We start from the raw sequence: 22,314 nt of genomic DNA on the forward strand, positions 1-22,314 counted from the left end.
AAGTAGTAGGAAACTAAACTGTAAAGGCAGGTTAGAACTATCTTACTCTAGACCTTGACTTATCTGGAGGAGACTTTATATTCAGCTTGTTCGATGATGCTACTGGAAGGCACTGAAGGACCCTGATCACAGGTGAATCTATGCAAGTTTTTCCTTTGTCCCTCTGACCCTTGCAGAGTGATTTGGGTAGACTTGAATGAGTTCTGTGGGTTAGATTCTGAGGAGAGAACACCTATTCTAATGGAGTGTCCTGGCTGAGAGAGTAAGAAGCTGGAAAAGCCCTAGGAATAAATTTTTAAAAAAATATTTTATTTATTTATTCATGAGACACACACACACAGAGAGAGAGAGAGGGAGAGAGAGAGAGAGAGGCAGAGACACAGGCAGAGGGAGAAGCAGGCTCCATGCAGGGAGCCCGACGTGGGACTTGATCCGGGGTCTCCAGGATCACGCCCTGGGCTGAAGGCGGTGCTAAACCGCTGAGCCAGCCGGGCTGCCCCCTAGGAATAAATTTGAGTTGAAGGTCTTGAGGGAGCCTTACACACATGGCTAAAGGGCAGAAACAGGATCTTGTTGGGGAGATAATGAACTAGGAGTCAGGGTCTGAGTGGAAGCAGGATGGGTACTGGAGCAGGTTGGGGATAAGTAGCAAGTGTCTGAGACTCCTTGCAGCTCAGCTCCATCAGTTAGTAGCCTGGTAGATGTATTGCTGGCAAGAAAGAACTTCAGGAAGAATAATCTGGCAACAGTGTATGTGGTGCATCTTGCTTGGTGGCAAACAGCAGCCGGAGCTTTGGGGTGCCTGGGTAGCTCAGTCAGTTGAGCATCTGATTCTTGATTTTAGATCAGGACATGATCTCAGGGTCATGGGATTGAGTCCTGAGTTGGGCTCCACACCCAGTGGGGAGTCTGCTTGAAATTCTCTGTCTTCTCCCTCCTCCCCTCCCCACCATGTGCACATGCATACTTGTGCACTCTCCCTCTCTCTCTCTCTCTCAAATAAATAAATGAATCCTAAAAAGAAAGTTAGAGCACTGAAATAGGACTTGAGTGAGATGATGAAGATTGGAACTCGGGCAAAGAGAGTGGAACAGAGAGGAGGGGACAAATCAGACATTTCAGAAGAGAATCAACACAATTTTTCAACTAAGTAGAAATGTTAGATAAAAGAGTACAAGGAATCAAACTGTGTGTTAGGTGCCTGAGGAAGTGATATAAAACAAAAAGAAAGTCTAGACAATTTCTGGTTTCATAGATTAGAAAAAGAGTGTGACATTTTTTGGAACATTATATTTACATTTTTATGCTTGAGTAATCCAAAAAGAATATTTAAAAAAAAATGGTGAATCTCCTAGTGTATTAAGTTTAAAATTTTTTCATCCTAAATTTAATTAATTGCAAAGGATATAATTACCCATATTTTGTAAATATTGATAATTAAACATAAAATTAGTATTGTTTTTACATGAATAGGACATTATTTATTTGTAAAAACTTATGAACAATCTCTTCTTTAACAGAAACTATAGGTTATTCATTCTTTTCTTTGGATTTCTGTTTCTATTCTACATCTTCCACAGAATTTTATCCTAATATTTATTTTTGCTTGAAAGGGTTTTATTAATCATCCTATCATTTATCTCATATTGCAAAAAAAAGGTTCAAATACATATTTAAGTTTTGTTTTTATTTCCTATGATTTTAAGATTCTAAATGTTTAAAAATTATTTAACAATGACTTATCATTATGATTATTAGTATGTAATTGATCAATAGAACATTATTATAATTTGTTATAATTATTAAGTATCACAAGTACAATTATATTGGAAATGCATCTCTTTAGTGGATGTATACGGCTACATCCCACCCCCTCCCAAATAGTTTATTCATCCATGATTGAATATACTTATTGTTAGAAAGAGATAGCATTTAGCATCAATTATATTGATGTTTTTGTTTTTAAAGATATAGGTACTGAGAACCTTAAATAAATAAGTAGATGAGAAGGGAAGGAGTTTCAACATAGCAGTGTCCCTTAGTTCTTTAAATCTGTCTGAGTTAATTGTCAGAAACCACTGAGGGAAAGGCCTGTTAGAGAAGACTCTGGTTCCTGCCAAGATGCTGAATTAGCACAGACTACAGCATCTTCTCTGATGATTAAACCTAGAATAACTTTAGAGAAAAATCTCATGATACCAGGATTCAGATAAAAGTATGAGAAATCTTTGGGAAAATAAAGGGTTTATTTTGAGTTGGCACGGATGGTGGGTGAGGTGACAGCCAGGAGCCAGGACAGGATGTTAAAATAGGAAGACAAAAAAAACCAAAGTTCCCCTTTTGCTTATCTTCTTTTGCCTTGAGACATTGATTCCTTTCCCCTCACAGGGGTCTGAAGAAATAAAATCAGAGTAGCACTGAAGTCCTATTATGAATGAGAAGCTAAGGAAAATGGATAGGAATTGACTGGTTTTTGGCATTGACTCCTTACCTGTTGAACTCTAAACACTGGGACCGGTGGGTTATACTTTTAGGAGTGCCTCCTCCTAAGATGCCTTCTCCTGAGAGAAGGCTGATAAGGATGACACCCTGGGCTGAGGGGTAACTTGGAGGGGGCAGGTTTTTGGTGCCTGAGGTTCTTACCCTTTATTCTTCCTTGAACTCCTGGGCTGAAGGCCTTGATCTGGCCTTAGAACCATATCCCGTCCTCCCAAGGAGCCCATACTCCCTGGGGAAGATGAGATCACAGGCCAAGTTTCAGACACCATTAGGAGCATTTAGGATAGATAGTCCAAAATAACCTGAGAAATGGTATATCAGAAGTTGACAAAATTACATGGAGAAATTGGCAAATTCACATCATAGTGGGAGATTTTTATGCACTGCTCTCAACTGCTGATAATGTAAAGCAAATGAAAACAGAAACAAAGGTATGGAGATTTTAACAACACAATCAAAACCTTATCCTAGTAGATGCATATATAATTCTACACCCAACAATTGGAGGACATATAATTTTCTTAAGCCCATGTGGAACATTTATCAAGATTGATCTTATGCTAGTCCATGAAGCAAACAAGCTTCAATGAATTCCACACAGATCATGTTCTCTAACAATACGCAACACGTTAGAAGTCAATAGCAGTTAGATTAAACATCTGCATGTGTTTGGAAATCATATCACATGCTTCTAGAGGAGTCTTGGGTTAGAGAATGAATACAAGAAAAAAAAAATCCAAAATCCCTAGAACTGAATGACAAAGAAAATACAACATGTCAAAACTTGTAAGATGCTGGGAAGTATATTTCAGCAGAATTTTTTAGCCTAAAATATTTATGTTAGAAAAGAAAAAAGGTTAAAAATTAATTAACTACCTATCCAACTTAAAACTTCAGGAAAAAAATCCAGCAGAATATAAAATAAAGGAATAAGAAAAAAAATCTAAGTGAAAATAAACTAAATAGAAAGCAAAGTAGAGAGGAGAAGATAACAAGACCAATATTTGAATCTTTGGAAAGACCAACAAATAGAGAAAACTTTGGCAAAAGTAATCAAGAAAAAGAGAAGACAAAAAGAATATTATATATGAAAAAGAGAATACAGCCACAGATAAAGCACAGAAAAGGGTTAAGATTTAAAAGATAAGAAATTTAAAAGACAAGGGAATCCTACCAACAACTGTATAGTAATAAATCTGAAAACTTTGGCCAAATGGACAAAATTTCTTACAGCTTCATAAAACTCTCAAGGATAAGTGGAAAACTTGAAATGATCTTATAATTATTAAAGAAATTGAAGTAGTAGTTTAAAAATCCTCCATAAGGAAGATGATGGGATGATGGGCATTAAGAGTACACTTCTGATGAGCACCGGGTGATGTATGGAAGTGCTGAATCACTGTATTGTACACTTAAAACTAATATAACACTGTATGTTAACTATACTGGAATTAAAAGTAAAAACTTTATATATATATATAGTATATATAAACTATATATAAACTATATATATACTATATATATAGTTTTTTTATATAAAGTATAGAAAACTTTATATATATATATATATAAACTATATGTTGGGTTATATATTATATATGCATCTACTGGGATAAGGTTTTGATTGTGTTGTTAAAATTATATATATATATATATATTATATATATATAATTAAAATAAGATCTTCCATAAGGAAAACACCAGGCCCAGATGATTTTACAGATTAGTCCTACAAGACTTTCATCTCAAATTTTAAATCACCTCCCACCCCCAAGAGGGAGTTTTTCTTAACTTATTCAAAAAGTCTATTATAACTCTGTATACTATAGTATAACAAAATTAGACCACTGAAAACTAAACCTTTGATAAAGGAAAATGACCCATTTCACTTATTAATATAGATGTAAAATCTTAAAATATTAGCAAAGTGGATCCAATGTTGTATATGGAAGATAATACATCATCACCAAGTTGGATTTTTGCTAACTATACAATGATGGTTTAATTTCAGAAAAACGTCTATAAATATAAATTCCCACATTAACATATTAAAGGAGGAAAAGCATGTGATGATTTCAAAGGAAACACTTAGAAGACTCAATGTACATTCATAATTTAATTAGGAATAGAAAATTTCTCTAACCTGATATAAAAGATTATAGCAAATATCATTCTAAAAAGCACTAAAATAAAAGCACTTTAAAATAAAGAGCTAGTCAAGGAAGTCAGCTTTCAATATTTTTTTCCAGCATTGTTGTTCTTAGTTAACTTGAAACAAGGAAAAGAAATTAAAGGTGTGGAAATTGGAAAGCAGAAATAAAACTTTTATTTTTTATTATAATATACAGATTATTAGACATATTATTGGAAATAATAGGAAAGCTACTTGAGTAAGATAGCTGGATTTAGTATTGATACATATTTGATCCTTGAACAACATGGAGGTTAGGGATATTGACCTCCTGTGCAGTGGAAAGGCCACCTATAACTGACTTCCCAGAAACTTAACTAATAATAGCCTGCTGTTGACCGAAACCTCACTGATAACATGAGTAGTCAATTAACACATATTTTTTATGTTATATGTACCATATGCTATATTTTTCAATACAGTAAGCTAGAGAAAAGAAAATGTTATTGAGAAAATCATAAAGAAGAGAAAATACATTTATAGTTCTGTACTGTATTTACCAAAAAAAAAAAAAAAATCTGCATATAAGTGGACCCACACAGTTCAATCTCATTGTTCAAGGGTCAGCAGTATATTAGTATAGAAGTGTATCAATCAACACATCTACGCCTTAAACTTACACAGTGTTGTCACATGTCAATTCTATCTCAATAAAGCTAGAAAAAAAGATTGGTGTACAAAGGTCAATTACATTTCTATTCACAAGCAACCAACAACAGAAAATGTAATAAAAATAAAGACATGTAAAGCAGTATCCAAGAATATAGAATATCCAGGAATGAATCTAACATTAGATTTCTAAGACATCTTTAGGTAAAGTTATGACATTTTATTGGAAAACATCAAAGAAGACTTCAATAAATGATTAAATTCTAGTATGGTCTAGCAGTGGAATATTATATAGCAGTGAAAGTGATTAAACTACATGTAGTAATACCTATGAAGCTATGAAATTTTTCTTTAAGCTCATCATAGTTTTGTTAAGATATAATCTCACTATAAAATACACTGATTTTAAGTATATAGCCTGATGAATCTTTGTATGTGTATGTATCTGTGTAACTACCACCCAGAACAAAATATGGAACATTTCTATCCCAACCAGAAAGTTCCATTGTTTCCTTTTCTGGAGTGATTGTACCATTCGACACCAATGTGTGAGTTCTAGTTTGGCTCCTCATCTGCTCTAATGCTTGTTATTGTCAGTATTTTTAATTTGGATACTCTGGTAGATATATGTTTTAGCATCTCACTGTGGTTTTAATCTGCATTTTCTGAATGACAAATGAAATCGATCACCTTTATTTATGCTTATTGGCCTTTTGGATATCTTCTTTTGTGAAACACTTGTTCAGTTTTTTTTCCCCTGATTTTTCTATTTGGTTTTATGTCTTTTACTTATTGATATGTAGGAGTTCATTATTTTAGATCAGTGAGCATCTGTGACACACAAATAAATACATATACAATAACAAGAATTAGAAAAAGCTGACTTAAGAAAAAGAACATCAAAAGGATTACTGCAAATCTTTGCTCAAGGGGATGACTTTTGAAAAAGAATAGATCATTGGAAATTGGGGATCTTGAAATGGATTCCCTGCAAACTCTATCCGTGCCGACACATCCCTTTGAAAGTCTTCATGAACAGCCAGATGTACACAGTTTGAAGAATGTTGGTTTGGAATATATTGAATTTTTAAAACTTTTTCCAGCTTTATTGAGATATAACTGTATAATGTTGTATAAATTTCAGGCATAAAACATAATGACATATATATATTTGACATATATATATTTTGTGAAATGAGTAGCACAGTTAAAGCATCCATCAGCTCACATAGTTACAATTTTTTTTCTTTTGATGGAAACTTTTAAGATCTACTATCTTAGCAACTTTTGAATATAGAATACAGTATTGAGAAGGCTCCACAACACCTCTGGCTGGAAATTCTTGGCAGACAATTGGAAATACTTCTGGAATTGGGTTAATTACTAAATTTCTCAGCCTGCTTCCCCCTGAAGAACAGGAATATCAACACTAAGGTTGTATATTCATATAGTTGCTACACTTGTAAAAGGAAATCACCAAGATGACTTGTAGGAAAAATGTTAAAGTGGCATGCAGTTGTTGTTTACTTGAGTGGTCATTATTACCTTGATATGCTGCCACCTTGGACTCATCAAGGCCCAGTAGGGTGAGTTGGGTGGTTTTACTGGGTGCTATCAGTTCATGTGGGGACCTGCACTTTACATTATTTCTCTTCCTACTGTAATTTACAATTAATTACTAGTCATGTAAAGGTAATAGCCGAGATTATCTATGATAAATAATTTAAATGGTAAACAAAAAAGGAAGAATAACTTTTCTTCCTCCATTCCCTCATTCCCTCTTACTAAAGATAGCCATTAAGTCTCTATACATTCTTTTTTTTTAAGATTTTATTTATTAACTTGACAGAGAGATAGTGAGAAAGCACAAGTAGGGGGAGCAGCAGAGGGTCAGGGGTAGCAGGCTCCCTGCTGAGCAGAGAGCCCTCTGCAGGGCTCCATCCCAGCACCCTGGAGGCATAACCTGAGCTAAAGGCAGATGCTTAGCCAACTGAGCCACCCAGGCACCCCTATACACATTCTTTCAAAAAAGCTCCATACATTTTTATGTATATACCTTACACAAATGGGTTCATTTGCAAGCTGTTCTTTTCTACCTAATATATCTAGGAAATATTTTCTTATTTTTAAAAAAGTAGTATTGTATCCCAAATTATGGATACACTATTAGTTTCTAAATATCCTATGAATATGGAACATTTAAATTGTTTCAGATTGTTTCTGGTATAGCAGTGGTGCAACAAATGTTTTACAAATATATGTTTGCATGCTGTGTTATCAGATAAATTCTTCACAGTGGACTCTTACTGGTCAAAGAGAATATGCATTATACATTTTGTTAGTTTTTTGCTAATTTACCCTCCCATAAAAAGCAAGTAAATGAGAAAGCTTATTTCCCCACACCCTCACAAACACACAGTATTCTCTAACTTAAATTTATATCCATCTATTAAGTGAAAATTGGCATCCCATTGTTTTGATTTGGGTTTTCTTAATTTTGTGAAGTTGAACATCCTTTTATGTTTTTAAAAATAAAGTGACTATTCCATTTTCCTAATGAAAAATTTTATTCCTAGGTGTCAACTATACTCAAATGAAAAAACAAAAACAAAACAAACTTACCCTGGGGAACATTACAAAATGAAGAGTTCTGGCTATTTACAAAAAGTAGAAATGATAACGAAAAGCTAAAGATCTAGAATGTTTCCTTTTAGCTTTGCTTATTTATTTATTTACTTATATTTATTTATATATTTATTTGACAGAGAAAGAGAGAGAGAGCACAAGCAAGAGGAAGAGCAGAGGGAGAGGAGGGACAGAGGGAGAGGGAGAAGCAGGCTGCCCACTGAGCAGGGAGCCCAACATGGGGTTCAATCCCAGGACCCTGAGATCATGACCTGAGATGGAGGCAGGAGCCACCCAAGCACCTGTAGCTCTGCCAATTTTATGTGTCATACCACCTCATTCCAGCTCATAAATATCATTCATTCTTTGGTTCATTCAAAAATACTCATTAAATACTTATTGTTTATAAAATACTGATAGTCATAGTCCTTGAAAAGGCAAAGTATGCTAGAGAGGGACCTATATTTAGGTCTCCAATTGTGGTCTCCATTTAATACTAAGGTATTACATCCAAATCTGATTTTTTGCCAATGCTGCTTCTCCATGAGTATTCATTTTTCTATTTTTCAAAATAAAATATCCTCAACCATCCATTAGTTAAACAAGAGGAAGAGTTTAGTAACCAAGGTTGCTGTTCTACTATTGAAAGCCTCAGATTATTGGCCTGTTACTGCTGCCTTCTTGCCATTTACTACTTCACAGTTGTTGAGTTCAATGTCCTGATTATAGCCAGTAAAGAGAATTCAGAAGTTAGTGTCCCGATAGTGAAATGACAGTGTCTGTCTTAACAATTCTGCCCATTTTTGTTGGTTGGTTCATTTATAATTTCTGTTGAGCCTAGAAATCTCATGTCACATAGCCCTGGGCCACCTATTCATTGGTCAGTCCAAGCATTTGATGCAATTCTTCCTCCAGCCACTGGCAAGCAAGAAGGGGGTAGTCTAGTAAGTCATTGACTGGACTTTAGACAGCAGGGAAAGTCTGAAATTGGTATCACCATTTGTACCCTGTTTGATATCACACATGAATGTAGGAAGCAAAGAGTTAAGGATTTCTAAATAGTAGGGTATTTCTTAGGGGATAATGTCCTATTCTGGATCCTTTCTCCTCTTCACAGTCTCTTTGGAATGAGAAATAGGATCATTTCTTTGAGTACAAAAGCACTCTAGGTATATAGAGAATCAGTCATCAAGCTCTTAGTGTATTACAAGCATTTGAAAACTTGCTAGAGATGCAGATTCAGGATAATACAGAGAATCCTTACTTTGTATAGTAGTGCAAGACCATAAAGAATAACAATGCAGGTTGAAACTACAAAGTGATCTTAATAATCATTGGGGGAAATTATAATTGTTCCATGCCCTTAAAATTTTTTTTTTAGATTTTTTATCTACTTATTCATGAGAGACACAGAGAGACAGGCAGAAACATAGGCAGAAGGAGAAGCAGGTCCCTTGTGGGGAGCTCAATGTGGGACTCTATCCCAAGACCACCGGGATCACAACCTGAGCCAAAGGCAGGTGCTCAACCACTGAGCCACCTAGGTGTCCCTAATTTTTTTTTTGTTAAATGATAAAAACTAACTGTTGGTTATAATACTTAGAAAATGAAACAAAAGAAAAACATATTTTTCTTAGTACATTGTAAATTAAAACATTAGAAATATCAAGAATGAAAGTATCTTATTTTTTCAATAAAAACTTAATCAAAATTAGCTTAAACAGTGCTTTCCTTCTTTTGCTTGTCATATAACTTACGATATGGAGAGGAGCATCTTTTTTATGCTTTGCTGAGTTATATAATACTATTTTCTAAGTTTGGATCGGCTTCCAACATTTTATCCTTTGTGCTTTCAGTGTAATGAATTATCTTTGAAAAGTATTCAAATGTCACCTTCTTTGCAAGCATGGCTTTCTCTGGAGCACCTCTATCCTTTCTGCACACCACTTCTCATTTATGTTTATAAAATTGCCTTTGCCAAGTTCCTTTGGTTAAATATCTAGGTTCTCTCAAATGGTGGCAGTGTCACTGTTTCCAAGGTGAGCTACTTCTTTTATTACTCTATTGACATTTGATTTAAATATTTCACTTCCAGCATGATCACTTTTAACTTATTTGCTGCCCTTTCATCTTAGCTGGCAAATTCCTGGGGAGGCAAGGAGGCAACACAACTGCATAGTTTGCTGCCTGTGTGTGAATTGAATAGCAGATGCCTAGTGTCCCATCACCAACAGACTGTGAAAGAAGTGACATGTTTTGCCACTGATCACCATACAATCTGTAATTTACATAGTGATTGTGGCTTGAAGAGCTAGCAGGGAAATTTGAACTTTATGTAATTATTGTTAGTTTACCATGATGACTGAAATTTGAACTGTGTTGTTTTGGGGAATGATACTATTTATCTAAGTCATGATGATTAAAATTCATATATTGATATATGCTGTGCAAAGTACGGACTGCCCAAATAAATGGGCTATCAGATGGTACTGATGGGGTGTGATTTCTGTACAATTTTGTTGGGTATGCTGGTTGTATAGTGGGCTCACTCTTTTTTTTTTAAGTTTTTAAAATTTATTTATTAGAGAGAGAGAGAGAGAGAGAGAAGCAGAGGAAGAAGCAGGCTCGCAAGGAGTCCGACGTGGGACTCCATCCCTGGTGTCCAGGATCACGCCCTGGGCCGAAGGCAGTGCCAAACCGCTAAGCCACTGGGGCTGCCCAAGCTCACTCTTTTTAAGGCTTTCTGGAAGTGACTTAAGAATGCAAATGTTTAATTTGCTGTTTATATCAGGATAGGCCAAATTATGCTTTGATTAAAAATGACCCCCAAACCTCAGTGGTCTTGATGCTTTCCATCAGACATTGGCTGGGAGGAGGGGAGGAGGCTTTTTTTTACTTTGTCCTCACTCAGGGACCCAGGCTGAGGGAGGCTCCATCTCTATGCTTCTATAGTTACTAAGGTAGGAATTGGGAACATGATAAATTGCACGCTATCTCTTATAGTTTCCACCCAAAAGTGATATATACTATTTCCAATAACATTTCACGGGCCAAAACAAGTCACATAATCCTATCCCAAAAGGGATAGAGATGCAGAATTCTATAACATGCCTAGAAGAAAGGAGTGTTAGGTGAGCAGCACTAGTGACTACTACCGTCTTCAACGAATTATAGAAAGTTTGTTAGGGAAGAGCATTTGTGGACTGGAAATACAGACATAGATAATATCAGATTGTCTGCTAGTGAAAGAATCATGCTGAGGCAGAGTTTTGTGTACTAGCATTCGAGGAGCCTGGATATTGTGATTACATGAAAATTATGGTTAAAGGTCAGGATGAAACCAGAAAGTTGTAATAGATGGATCATAGGGATCAAGCAGGGCTATTGGCAAAGTCCTGGAGGCTAGAACTCTTTCAGATGAGAGATCAGAGACTCTACCATCCTAGACAATTCCAATTCTTTTATGGTCTCTGAGACTCTATCTATACTTCATCTAAGTTTAAATTGACAACAACTTTTGAAGTTCTGAGATGCTTGACAGAGATGACTCTCAAATTCTGCCTTGGAGGAAATGTATGCTATTGGTTGGCAGAAGGCATGGTAAGGGCATTCTGGGAGTGTACTGGTAGAGGATACTATGAGTAGAGTATAACCAAAAGCATGATGTTATGAAAGTGGTAAGAATGTAGAACTTCTCAAAACATGATGAAATAGAAGAACCACAAGGAATTAATTGCATAATGAGCCTCAGTTATTACCTTTCCATACTTAATGTGTGTCTATGTCTTTAACCACAAAAATGTTAAACTCTACAACTCCTCAACAGTGTACTCAGATGGCTGCCCTTAAAGTGCACTGTTTCATACTATTCTATGTCACTGATGCTTAATGGTTTAATCCACCCACATTCCAAATTAATGTAGAATCACTACATAGCTGTGCCCACACCTAAATTTCCCATTTTAATCTAAATGTGATCTAACCTTGTCTAAACTTTCTCTACTAGTCTGAATTAGGAGAAAAAATATTTAAGGCATACCTACTCTAGTAGGAACCATTTGAGACTGTACAATTCATGTATTTTTGGCATTTATAATATTCCATATTATATTTGAGAAAAATATTGTTAATGTAAAAATCAATATTTGGGATTAATATTGCTGAATCAGTTATAATCATGATCACTTTATATTTAAATTTTCCAGTTGACTAAAAGCTTTCAGATCAACTATCTTCTTAGGCACAATGTTTAACTACTCAATGGGTTTAGCTTTCCTACTTAAACGTTTTGATATTATATAAGCTTGCCATTAGTGTTGGACCCACTAGACTGGGGGTGACTTTTTTCATTCTTACTGCTTTCATTCAACTGCTTACTGCTGTTGGTTTTCTGAGAATGGCTCTGTAAGGGGGTCTTTGGATTCCAGGGAATTCCCATGTCTAGTGTCCTTTGCATGAGCATGTTGCATTGTTCTTTCAAATTTGAATATTTCCCCCAAAACCCTAACATGTCATATATGATCTCAGTCTAGAAGCATGAGCCATGTCAGTGTAGGGAGTATGCTCCAAAGGGTGTCAGAAGTTTTGCTGCTTATTCAGCATTATAGTCATTCCATATGATTTACTGAATTTGGGAAAATATATTACTAGAAGATGTAAAAATCTTTTCAATTGTCTAAACTGTTTTTAACACTGAAAATTCATTGTTAATATTAGGGCAATACGCTTTCTTCAGCAAGACCAACTAATGTGTTAGAAATGATGAAAGAATGGAAAAATAACCCAGAAAGTGATGAGGAAAACATGGCAGATGAGAACAACTGGTCCATTCAAGAAAAGTTCAAAGGTTATCAATCCAGCGGGCCCAGCAGAAATGTCCAGGATAGTAATAGCACTTCGGATGAAGAGGAGGAAAAACAGGTAGGAGGAACCAACAAAGCAAGAAGGGAGACCAATTGTTTCATTTTTCCAAACTATAAAATACCCTCACAACACTTAGAAGTTATTGCAACTCTACAGTTTTTGCATCTCTGTCTTTTTTGTTGGTGGTTTGTTTCTAAGAAGGACCTACACAACAAAGCAAATAAAGTCTTCTCCTTCCTTGAGACTATCATGATTTAGTACTGTAGCCTACATGTTTATTTTAAGATCTCTGATTATGTAGGGCAGGGGTTGCAAACTGTTCCCATAAAGGAACAGAGTAAATATGTTAGGCTTTTTGGGGCCATAATAGTCTGTGTCACAAGGTCTTAACTCTGATGTTATAATATGAAAATAGGCATAGGGAGCAAATGAATGAGTATGGCCATGTGCCAATAAAACTTTATTTACAAAAACAGATGGTGTGCAATATTTGGCCCATGGGTCAAAATTAATAATTTTTGTACTTTACCAGGTTATACAATTTGGAATGAGTTTATGTATTACATAGAAAAAGATTTATTACATTATCCAGTTATTTGCTTCCAATTTTATGATAACTAAAACTGTTTATATAGGTTTACCATTTTGCCTTATTAGATCTGAATAGAGCTTTATTCTTTTTGGTGAATAAAATTTAGTAACATTTTGATTAATTCCAGACAGTATTCTACTAACCAGATACCCTAACAATTTACCCAAACCCTTTTCTCTTTTGTTTTATGTTTGTGGGACATTTTTCCATGGGTTTGTTCTCTTACTTATCTTGGAATCTAATGAACATATTTGAATTCTTTCTCAGTAATTGAATGTCCTGCCAGTGGGGGCTGTGTTCACCTCAGGGTAGCCCAGAACCCTGTGAGGAGCTGTTACTTTCTGGCTCTCTGAGGCTTAACATAGGCAGAATGCAGAGGTGGCCTGCCAGGTTGGGTTCTGAGCTGCACCAAGGGAAGGTGCTGTGCTGGCCTTTCCCTCCCAAGCTAATAGAGCCACTAGAAACCAACAGAAAGAGACTCAGTAGAGTGATCTACTGGTTGATTTTGACTTACTGGTTGAGAACTTCATCTATTTAATAGCAAATGTCTAGATAATGTTTAACATTTAATGACTCAGAAATTTTGAAATAATCATATTTTACTATAATATAAACATGTTTTGACTTCCTTTCTTCCTCTTTGGTCTGTGCATGACTCTTGAAATGCTTAGCAGCTGTGTATTTATATTGTTGAAAACAGTACCCTAAAAACCCATGTTTGCCTTCCTTACTGAATACGGTTTGAAGATTTTTCTGTTAGCCGATTTGGCGTATTATACATACATATTCATATGCACACACACATATATATATACACCTTCTCACACACGTGCACCTACACCATATACGTATATACAGTTGATCCTTGAAAAACAGAGTGGGTTTAGGGGCACTGACCCCCATGCAGTTGAAAATTTGCATATAACTATTGACTCCCCCAGAACTCAACTACTAATAGCCAATTGTTGAAAAAAAATTTCCAATAACATTAGTACCCAATTAACACATATTTTGTATGTTATATGTATTATATGCTGTATTTTTACAATAAAGTAGGCTAGAAAAAAAGAAAATATTATTAAGAAAACCATAAGGAAAAGACATTTACAGTGCTGTGCTGTACTTATCCAAAAAGATCCATGTGTAAGTGGACCTATAAAGTTCAAACCCCTGTTGTTCAAGGGTCAACTGTATATAGGGTCAACTCACACACTCAGACATATGTATTACACATATATACTCACATGTATCTACATCTACATATGTATATACAAATACAAATACTTATACATACACCACACACATTCACATTATCTTTTATATTTTGTACTCTTGGATTACATCTGTGTTTATCACCAAATCTGACCTTTGTGAACCAAATATTTGGTTGGTTGTCTTCCATCTCCTTTTCCATGGCTCTGTCACACCCCTCCATTCCCCACTCCCTCCCTTTCCCCTTGCGAGTCATAGAGTGATGGGACTTACTATGCTGTTCTCAGCTACTACTTCCAACCAGGGAACAGAAGAATTGGAATTTGAAGTGCTTATGGATGCTAAAACTATAACCAGTGGTATATAAATTTTATACAAGGTAGGTTGAAATTTTAAGAATATAGATTTCTACTCATTAGCAGGAAGAACTTTTCTATAGTCAGAGCTCACCTGCAATAAAACGTGCTGGACCATGTATAGTAAACCTCACCTCCCAGTTAGTGGAAATATTCATGGAGATTCTGTAAAGCTACTTATTATAAATGCTATAGCAGGAATTCCTGCAAGATGGTTAGGAGTTTGTCCTGCATGGCCTCTAAGGAACTTTCCTATGCTTAGGTTTTGGGTGTGATGTCTTGGGAGGAATACATTACCTTGTGTGAGAGCTTTTCTGAAAAATGTTACCCCTTAAAAGAAAGACTTCTCATATATTTAACATATTAAGTTTTTTCTTGGACTTCTATGAAAAAAGTACATTACTTTGTTAATTATATTGAAGCTGAGCTTGTGCTAAGAAATTACTTCTTTTCTTTCAAGTCTTCATTAACAACAGTAAATAGTGGAGTATAAAGTTCTCAAGTGATAACTGAAAATAGAGCATGCCATTTATTCTTGAGTCCACACAGGATTCATATAATAATTAATATTCTTAAGAGTGAAATTTTAATTTTATTAAAATTATTCTATGAATATTAAAATAGTTCCCATGGGGAAAATTTTGTTTGTTAAAATTAGATTATATGAACAGTTTGATGTGATAATATAAATAATTTATACCTACTAAATTAAGGAAATTCTTTTTCCATTAAAAATTTTGAAATTTGGCTTTAATTTAAGTGGAAATCTGCTAGTAGTTTTCTGTTTTCTATTGTATCATTGTTCTCTCTTTTGGGGAATCTCATAAATCCATTTAGAGCTCTGATTTTATATTTTTTATAAGCCAGGGTAATCATGCTTTTTAGTTAAGTGGCAGAGCTCTTGGAAGACTAGCAGAGAAAGTGAAATCAAAACACTTGAACTAAGCACTCTCTTTCACTGAATAACCATCCTTAGTTCCAAATGCCCTGGTCATCATGGAAAAATATAGTATGCATCTCCTCATTGTTCATGTTTGGATTAAGTTATCACACTACACTTTTTCAGACTTGTCTTCAAATAGTTGACATTTGGCCATGTCCTTTTTTTTTCTTTTTATTTCCAAATTTCAGCCTAATTTGGGTAATCATGTTCTTTGAGGATAGAAATGTCCTCTTGTATATATCTCATGTTTTATAAGGCTGAGTACATCTAGGTAATGTTTTGTGTTTTTAGTAACCATCTAAATTCCCTGTAGTGGGTTCTTAATCCCTTCTATCAGGTAGACCCAAGACTTCAACTCCTACGACAGCATTTACTCATCTTCAAATGAGATGCTTGGCAGACCATTGCTTATTGCAGGAGCATGCCTTTTGACATTATGTCCTTAGTGATTTCTGATAAGTAGTACAATACTTTCATTATTTGTTAAGCTCAGAAAACAATTGAGAAATGAATATCTATAATTAAAATGCATTCCCCCATAACCATGGAGGAAGGGACTAAATATTATGGATGTATATTTGCATTACAGAATTCTTGTTTCATAAAGGAGATACTTATTCATTGTTAAATTATTTATCGAACACAGTCTTGAATGTACTTGTTTAGTGAAAATGGAAGATTTTTCTGATTGTCTTCTTTAATGATAATTTTTTGACTGAAAATATGGCCTTTACAGTGTCACAGGAGGTGGTACATGTAGCAGATACTTTAGTCTAGAAAGTAGAAATTCAAGGTTGCTTAGAAATTCTGAAAAGTTATTTTGATTAATGAAATGTATTCATGTAGCAGTTCTTCAAAGACAAGAAATGTTTGAATTTAAATAACATTGAAATTAAACAGTTGAACTGTGGTATGTTGATACATTTCTATGAGAAAGAGTCAGGTTGTCTTGGTATTTTAGTAGGATAAAAATTTTCTTCTCTTGACAAATTAAACCTTAGCTTTCTGAGCCCATGTGAATCATGTGCAAATTTGGTGGAGCTTCCACAACTTTGACATATTTTTCCAGCCTGATATTGAAGCCTTGCAGTCTGGCATGCACTGAAAATATAACGGTTAAAAGCATAAGCTCCAGGGCATCCCTGGGTGGCTCAGTGGTTTAGCACCTGCCTTTGGCCCAGGGTGTGATCCTGGAGTCCCAGGATCAAGTCTCACATCAGGCTCCCTGCGTGGAGCCTACTTTTCCCTCTGCCTGTGTCTCTGCCTCTCTCTCTCTCTCTCTGTCTCTCATGAAAAAAGAAATAAAATCTTTAAAAAATAATAATAAAAGCACAAGCTCCGGATGGAGGCTGCCTGTATTCAAATCCTGACTTCACTACTTATAAGTTTTATGACCTTGGACAAACCTCTTGGCCTCAGTTTCCTCATCTGTAAAATGGGAATAATGATGGTATCAACCAGGGATTAAATGAAATAATGCATGTGACACTCTTGATACATTAAGAGTTCATAATATTAGCTTTTATTACTTCTATTATTATGTTGCTAAAGAACTTGCATAGACTATTACTAATATTCCATGTTTTTGTCCTATGAGCTTCAAATCTCCTTTGCGTATAGGTCTTTGAATAAACTAATGAACAAACCAAGAAAAATCATTTTCAAAGGTGATAAGGTGATGCTTCCAACCTAATTTTCCCTCTGAGTTTCATGAGGCCCCTAGGATACTGTGATAGATTAGATTCTTTTTCCCAATTATTTAGTTTCTCTCTGTAAGTGATTTGTACATTCACATCCTATGTCATGTGACATTGTGGTTCTCCCTAATAGAGTAGATGAAGGATATTTTCTCATCTCACTCATGTTGGTTTTAACTATATGACTTACTTTGGCTGATGCAATGTTGAGAGGTGTGATGTAAGTAGAGACCTTAAAAGTGTTTCCATGATTTAGCTCGTTCTCTTGTATTTCTGCTATCTGCTCTGAGAAGCACATGCCTGTGGGGAGCCGCAGTTCTTGAAACTATGAAGATTTGTGGAGCAGACCTGAACCCAGTACAAAACCTGAAGTCTGGTCTAGCTTTGCATGGCCAACCCCTATAGCTAACTGAGACTTTTATAGTTATTTGTTATGTAGTTGTACAGAAAAGAGTTAACATGGCAAATCTAAGCTGCTGTCCTTGAAAAGGTCTGCTTGCAGGCTTGGCCCTTGGCTGGCCTCTGGGAACTCAGATTTGGTTGCTATCATTATCTGGTAAGAATGATTTATTCTGCCTAAACTGTGCAAGCAATACAGTGTTTGCTGAAAGCTGCTTTTCTTCTTGGGGTCTGGGATTTTGGTAGGTCCTAGGCAGAGAATGCCTGCATGACCAGTTCCCAATAAAAACCCAGGGTGCTGTCTCTAAGACCTTCCCTGGTTGGCAACATTTGACACATGTTGTCACAGCTCATTGCTGGGGGAATTAAGTGCATTCTGTGTGACTCCTGAGAGAGGACCCTTGGAAGCTTGAGCCTGGTTTCTACTGGACTTGATCTCAAATGCCTTTTACCTTTGTTAATTGTGCTTTGTAATAAATTGTAGCAATGAGTACAACTATATGCTGAGTCCTGTGAGTCTTCCGAGTGACTCATGGAACCTGGGGGTGGTTTGGGGGACCTCCCAAACACAGTAGCATAACTGTAGCAATAGATGAGTCATATAGGTACAAATAACCGTGCTAATGTGAATCTTGACATGTTCTTTGACCCAATGCTATTATAGTGCCACTTGCTAGTTTGGATTCATTGGATTTTGTCCCTACTATTCCCACTAGAATGTTCTATATAAGGCTTAGATTTCACCACAAGCTTAGCCAGACTTCCACAGTTGAAGGGATATATTAGAGAATCCTTTCAAATCATTTCCCTTCTCTCCCAAGCCTGGCTTTTGCTCAGCTCCTCTTAGGGATTGTAGCTGTTAGGATATGCTATGTATCTTTTCCATATGGAGAACCAATACATTGGTTCGGGTTATAACAAATATTGCTTTAGTTCCACATATATTAATTTGGATCTACTCATCTGTTATACTGCCTTTAGGCTATAATTGTTACATGTATTGTAGCTATATAATACATAAACCCCACAAAACAATGTTTTAATTTTTGCTTTAAATAGTCATATATATTTCCAAGAAATTAAGAGGACAATTTGTCTTTTATATATACTCAGGTATTTACTACTTCTGATGTTCTTTTTTCTTTTCTGCAAATCCAGTTTTCCATCTGGTATCATTTCCCTTCAGCTTGATTCATTCAGTCTCCATTTCTCTGTTAAACTTACCTGAATATTTGAATTTTAGGCATTTTATTCCAAAATTTCCACTTGATTCTGTTTTATTATTTCTGTTTCTCTTCAGAGATCTCCTTTATTCCTCAAAAAATATTTTCCTTTATATCATTGGTAATTTATGATACCTGCTTTAAAATCCTTGTTTGCTGATTCCAACATCTGGGTCACCTCAGGGTCTGTCTCTGTTGTCATTATTTCTGTTGCGTAGTTTGGGATTGTATCCTGGACATTGGAAGTGTGATGTTGTGCTGACTTCAGATTTGACTATTTTCCTACAAAAAGTGTTGATGTTTCTGGTTTAGGAGGCGAGTAGTTGGTTGGACACGAATTGCAAATTGTCTTTTAGTCAGCAGTTCAAATCATAGGTCAGTTCATTTCTCTTTATCTGGGCAGAATTTAGGATGCCCCTTCTCTGGCTGTCTCCTTCCAGGGATTCTCTCATTACTTTCTTGTGTCTGATTGCTTTGAAGTCTGCCCTCTAATTCTTTAGACTAGAGAGAGAAAATTGTAAAAGTGTCCAGGGTTGGGAGGGTAGTAGTGGGGAACACATTGCCTTCGAAGGAGTAACATTTGATCTACCACCAGAAATAATGGAAACCAGGAGACAATGGAGTGATTGTTAAAGTGCTAAGAGGAAATTAACAAAACTAAGAAACTGCCAACTTGGAATTCTATATGTAGTGATAGTTTTCTTCAAAAATAAAGATAAAATTTTAAAATGTTTTCAAGAATGTAAAAGATGAGAAAGTTTGTTACCAGCATATCTTACTGTAAGAAATGCTAAGAGAACATTCTCAAGGTAAAAGAAAATGATCCCAGTTGGAAATGCTGACTACAAGAAGGTTCATGAAGGGCATCAGCAAGGGTAAATACATGAGTAGATATAAATAATGTTGACTGCTTGAAACAATAGCAATAATAATGAATCTTTCATCTCAATAAACTAGGAAAAGAACAGCAAATTAAGCACCCTTCCATTGTGAATAACTTAGTGCCAATAAGTTAGAATATTTATATGAAAAGGTCAGATTTCTTTAAAAAACATCAAAGCAGATAGACAAAAATACAAAATCTGAATAATTCTATATTTCCTTTAAAAATTGAATCTGTAATTAAGAACTTTTCAGTAACAAAAATTTCAGTTTCAAATGACTTCAGTTAATTCTGTAAATATTTGCAGAAGAAAAGAAAGCTAGTTACACAAACTCTTGAGGATATTGCCCAATTCATTTATAAAGCAAGTATAACTTTAATACCAAAACATGACAAGGATATTATAAGAAAAGAAAATTGTTAAAAAAATTGTTAACAATATCTCTCATAAATATAGATATAAAAATCCCAGACTCAATATTGGCAAACTGATTCCAGAAATATTTAAAAAAAGAGCACATTCATGATCAAGTATACAGTATATGCCAGAGATGTGTGTTTGGATTAACATCCAAAAATCAAGCCTATAATTTACCATATTAATAAGTAAAGGAGAAAAGCCTATCTCAATAATTGTGATAAAAAGCATTTAATGAAATTCAACATTCAAACATGAGTAGTAGACTAGGAACAGATGGTAAGTCCTTTTGGCATATTAAGGGATTTTTATATTTAAAAAATCCCCTCTAATGCTAAATATCATTCATAATGGTGACATATTGAACACTTTCCAACTGAAGGTAGGAGAAAGGCAAAAATGCCCCATTCTACTTCTCTTTAATATCATACTAGAGATCTTAGTCAATGCAACAAGGCACATAAAAGATAATAGATTGGAAAAGAAGAATAAAAGGGTCTCTATTTGCAGATGACATGATTGTGTACCAAAAAAATCCCATGGAATCTACAAAAAGTGAATTGAACAATTCTCAGGGTGCAAGATCTGTGTATAAAAATAAAGTATATTTTTATATGCTAAGAATGAATAATTAGAAAACAAAATCTTCAAATACCATTAAAATATCACAAAACATAAAATACTTTGTCTTAACTCTAACAAAATATGTGTATAATACTTATACCATATCCCATGACACACTGAAATTGTGAAGACTGAAATATTTGGCAAGAAATACCATGTTTATGGACTGGAAAATTTGATACTATTGAGATGTCAGTTCTCTCCAAACTGAGTTATAACTTTAAAGCAATCCCAATTAAAGTTCAGGACTTTGCTTTTCTGTTAGAAATTGACAAAATAATTCTAAAATTTGCTTGGAAACACATAAGACCTAGACTAGCGAAAATAACTCAAAAGTACAAAGTTGGAGAACTTATATGGCATAGTTTCAGCACTTACTATATAGCTATGGTAATTAATACAATGTGGTATTGATGTAAGAATAGACAAATCAAGGAAACAAAATATAGTCTAGAAATAGACCCACCCTTAGGTTGATTTTTGACAGAGATTTCAAAGCCATTCAGTAGGGGAAAAGATAGTCTTTTTCAGTAAATAGTGCTGAAGTACTATGTTAGATATCTCTATGGGGGAAATGAACCTTGACCCCCAGGTTACATTGTACACAAAAAATAGTTTGAAATGGTAGTGGACCTAAATCTAAAAGCTAAACTGTAAAGCTCATAGGAGAAAACATAGGACAATATCTTCCAACCAGAGAGTAGTCAAAGATTACTTAGAATACCAGGCAGCATTTTAAAGTCAGATCAAATGGACTTCTTCAAAGCAATTGTATCTTCTCATCGTAAGGAAAGGAATAGGAAAGCCACAGACAGGAGAAAAAAATTGTAATAGATACATCTAACAAAGGGCTTGTTTCCAAAATACTGAGACAGTTCCTACAACTCAATAATAATAAGGCAACCCCACTTTTAAAATACACGTAAGATTTGAACAGACATTTCAGGTATGAAAATATACTAATAGTCAATAAGCATATGAAAAAGTATGCAACATCACTATTTACCGAGAAAATGCAAATGATAAGAGGAAAAGCCACAATAATATATGATTATATCCTTTCTAGAATGGCCAAAATTTAAAAAGGCAAGTTCATATTTTAGCAAATATTAGAGCAATTCGGAATTTTCCTACATTGCTTATAGATTGCAAAATGGCTCCATTTCTTTGGAATAGAGTT

The 22,314-nt window shown here is 35.0% G+C and overlaps 1 protein-coding gene across 4 annotated transcripts in view; it reads left to right on the top strand.

The window, feature by feature from the left end:
- STK33 (serine/threonine kinase 33) overlaps nucleotides 1–22,314 on the top strand; it is a 147,430-nt gene that overhangs the window by 119,404 nt on the left and 5,712 nt on the right. For 3 of the 4 annotated variants that reach the window (XM_055317836.1, XM_055317837.1, XM_055317838.1), the window contains one exon: nucleotides 12,641–12,844. The exons of the other annotated variant lie outside the window; for it this stretch is intronic. In XM_055317836.1, the coding sequence (XP_055173811.1) occupies nucleotides 12,641–12,844 (204 nt within the window). The remainder of the gene's footprint in view (nucleotides 1–12,640; nucleotides 12,845–22,314) is intronic. 4 annotated transcript variants of the gene reach the window in all.

This window comes from Nyctereutes procyonoides, unplaced genomic scaffold (assembly GCF_905146905.1).
Source record: "Nyctereutes procyonoides isolate TBG_1078 unplaced genomic scaffold, NYPRO_anot_genome, whole genome shotgun sequence".
Taxonomy (NCBI): domain Eukaryota; kingdom Metazoa; phylum Chordata; class Mammalia; order Carnivora; family Canidae; genus Nyctereutes; species Nyctereutes procyonoides.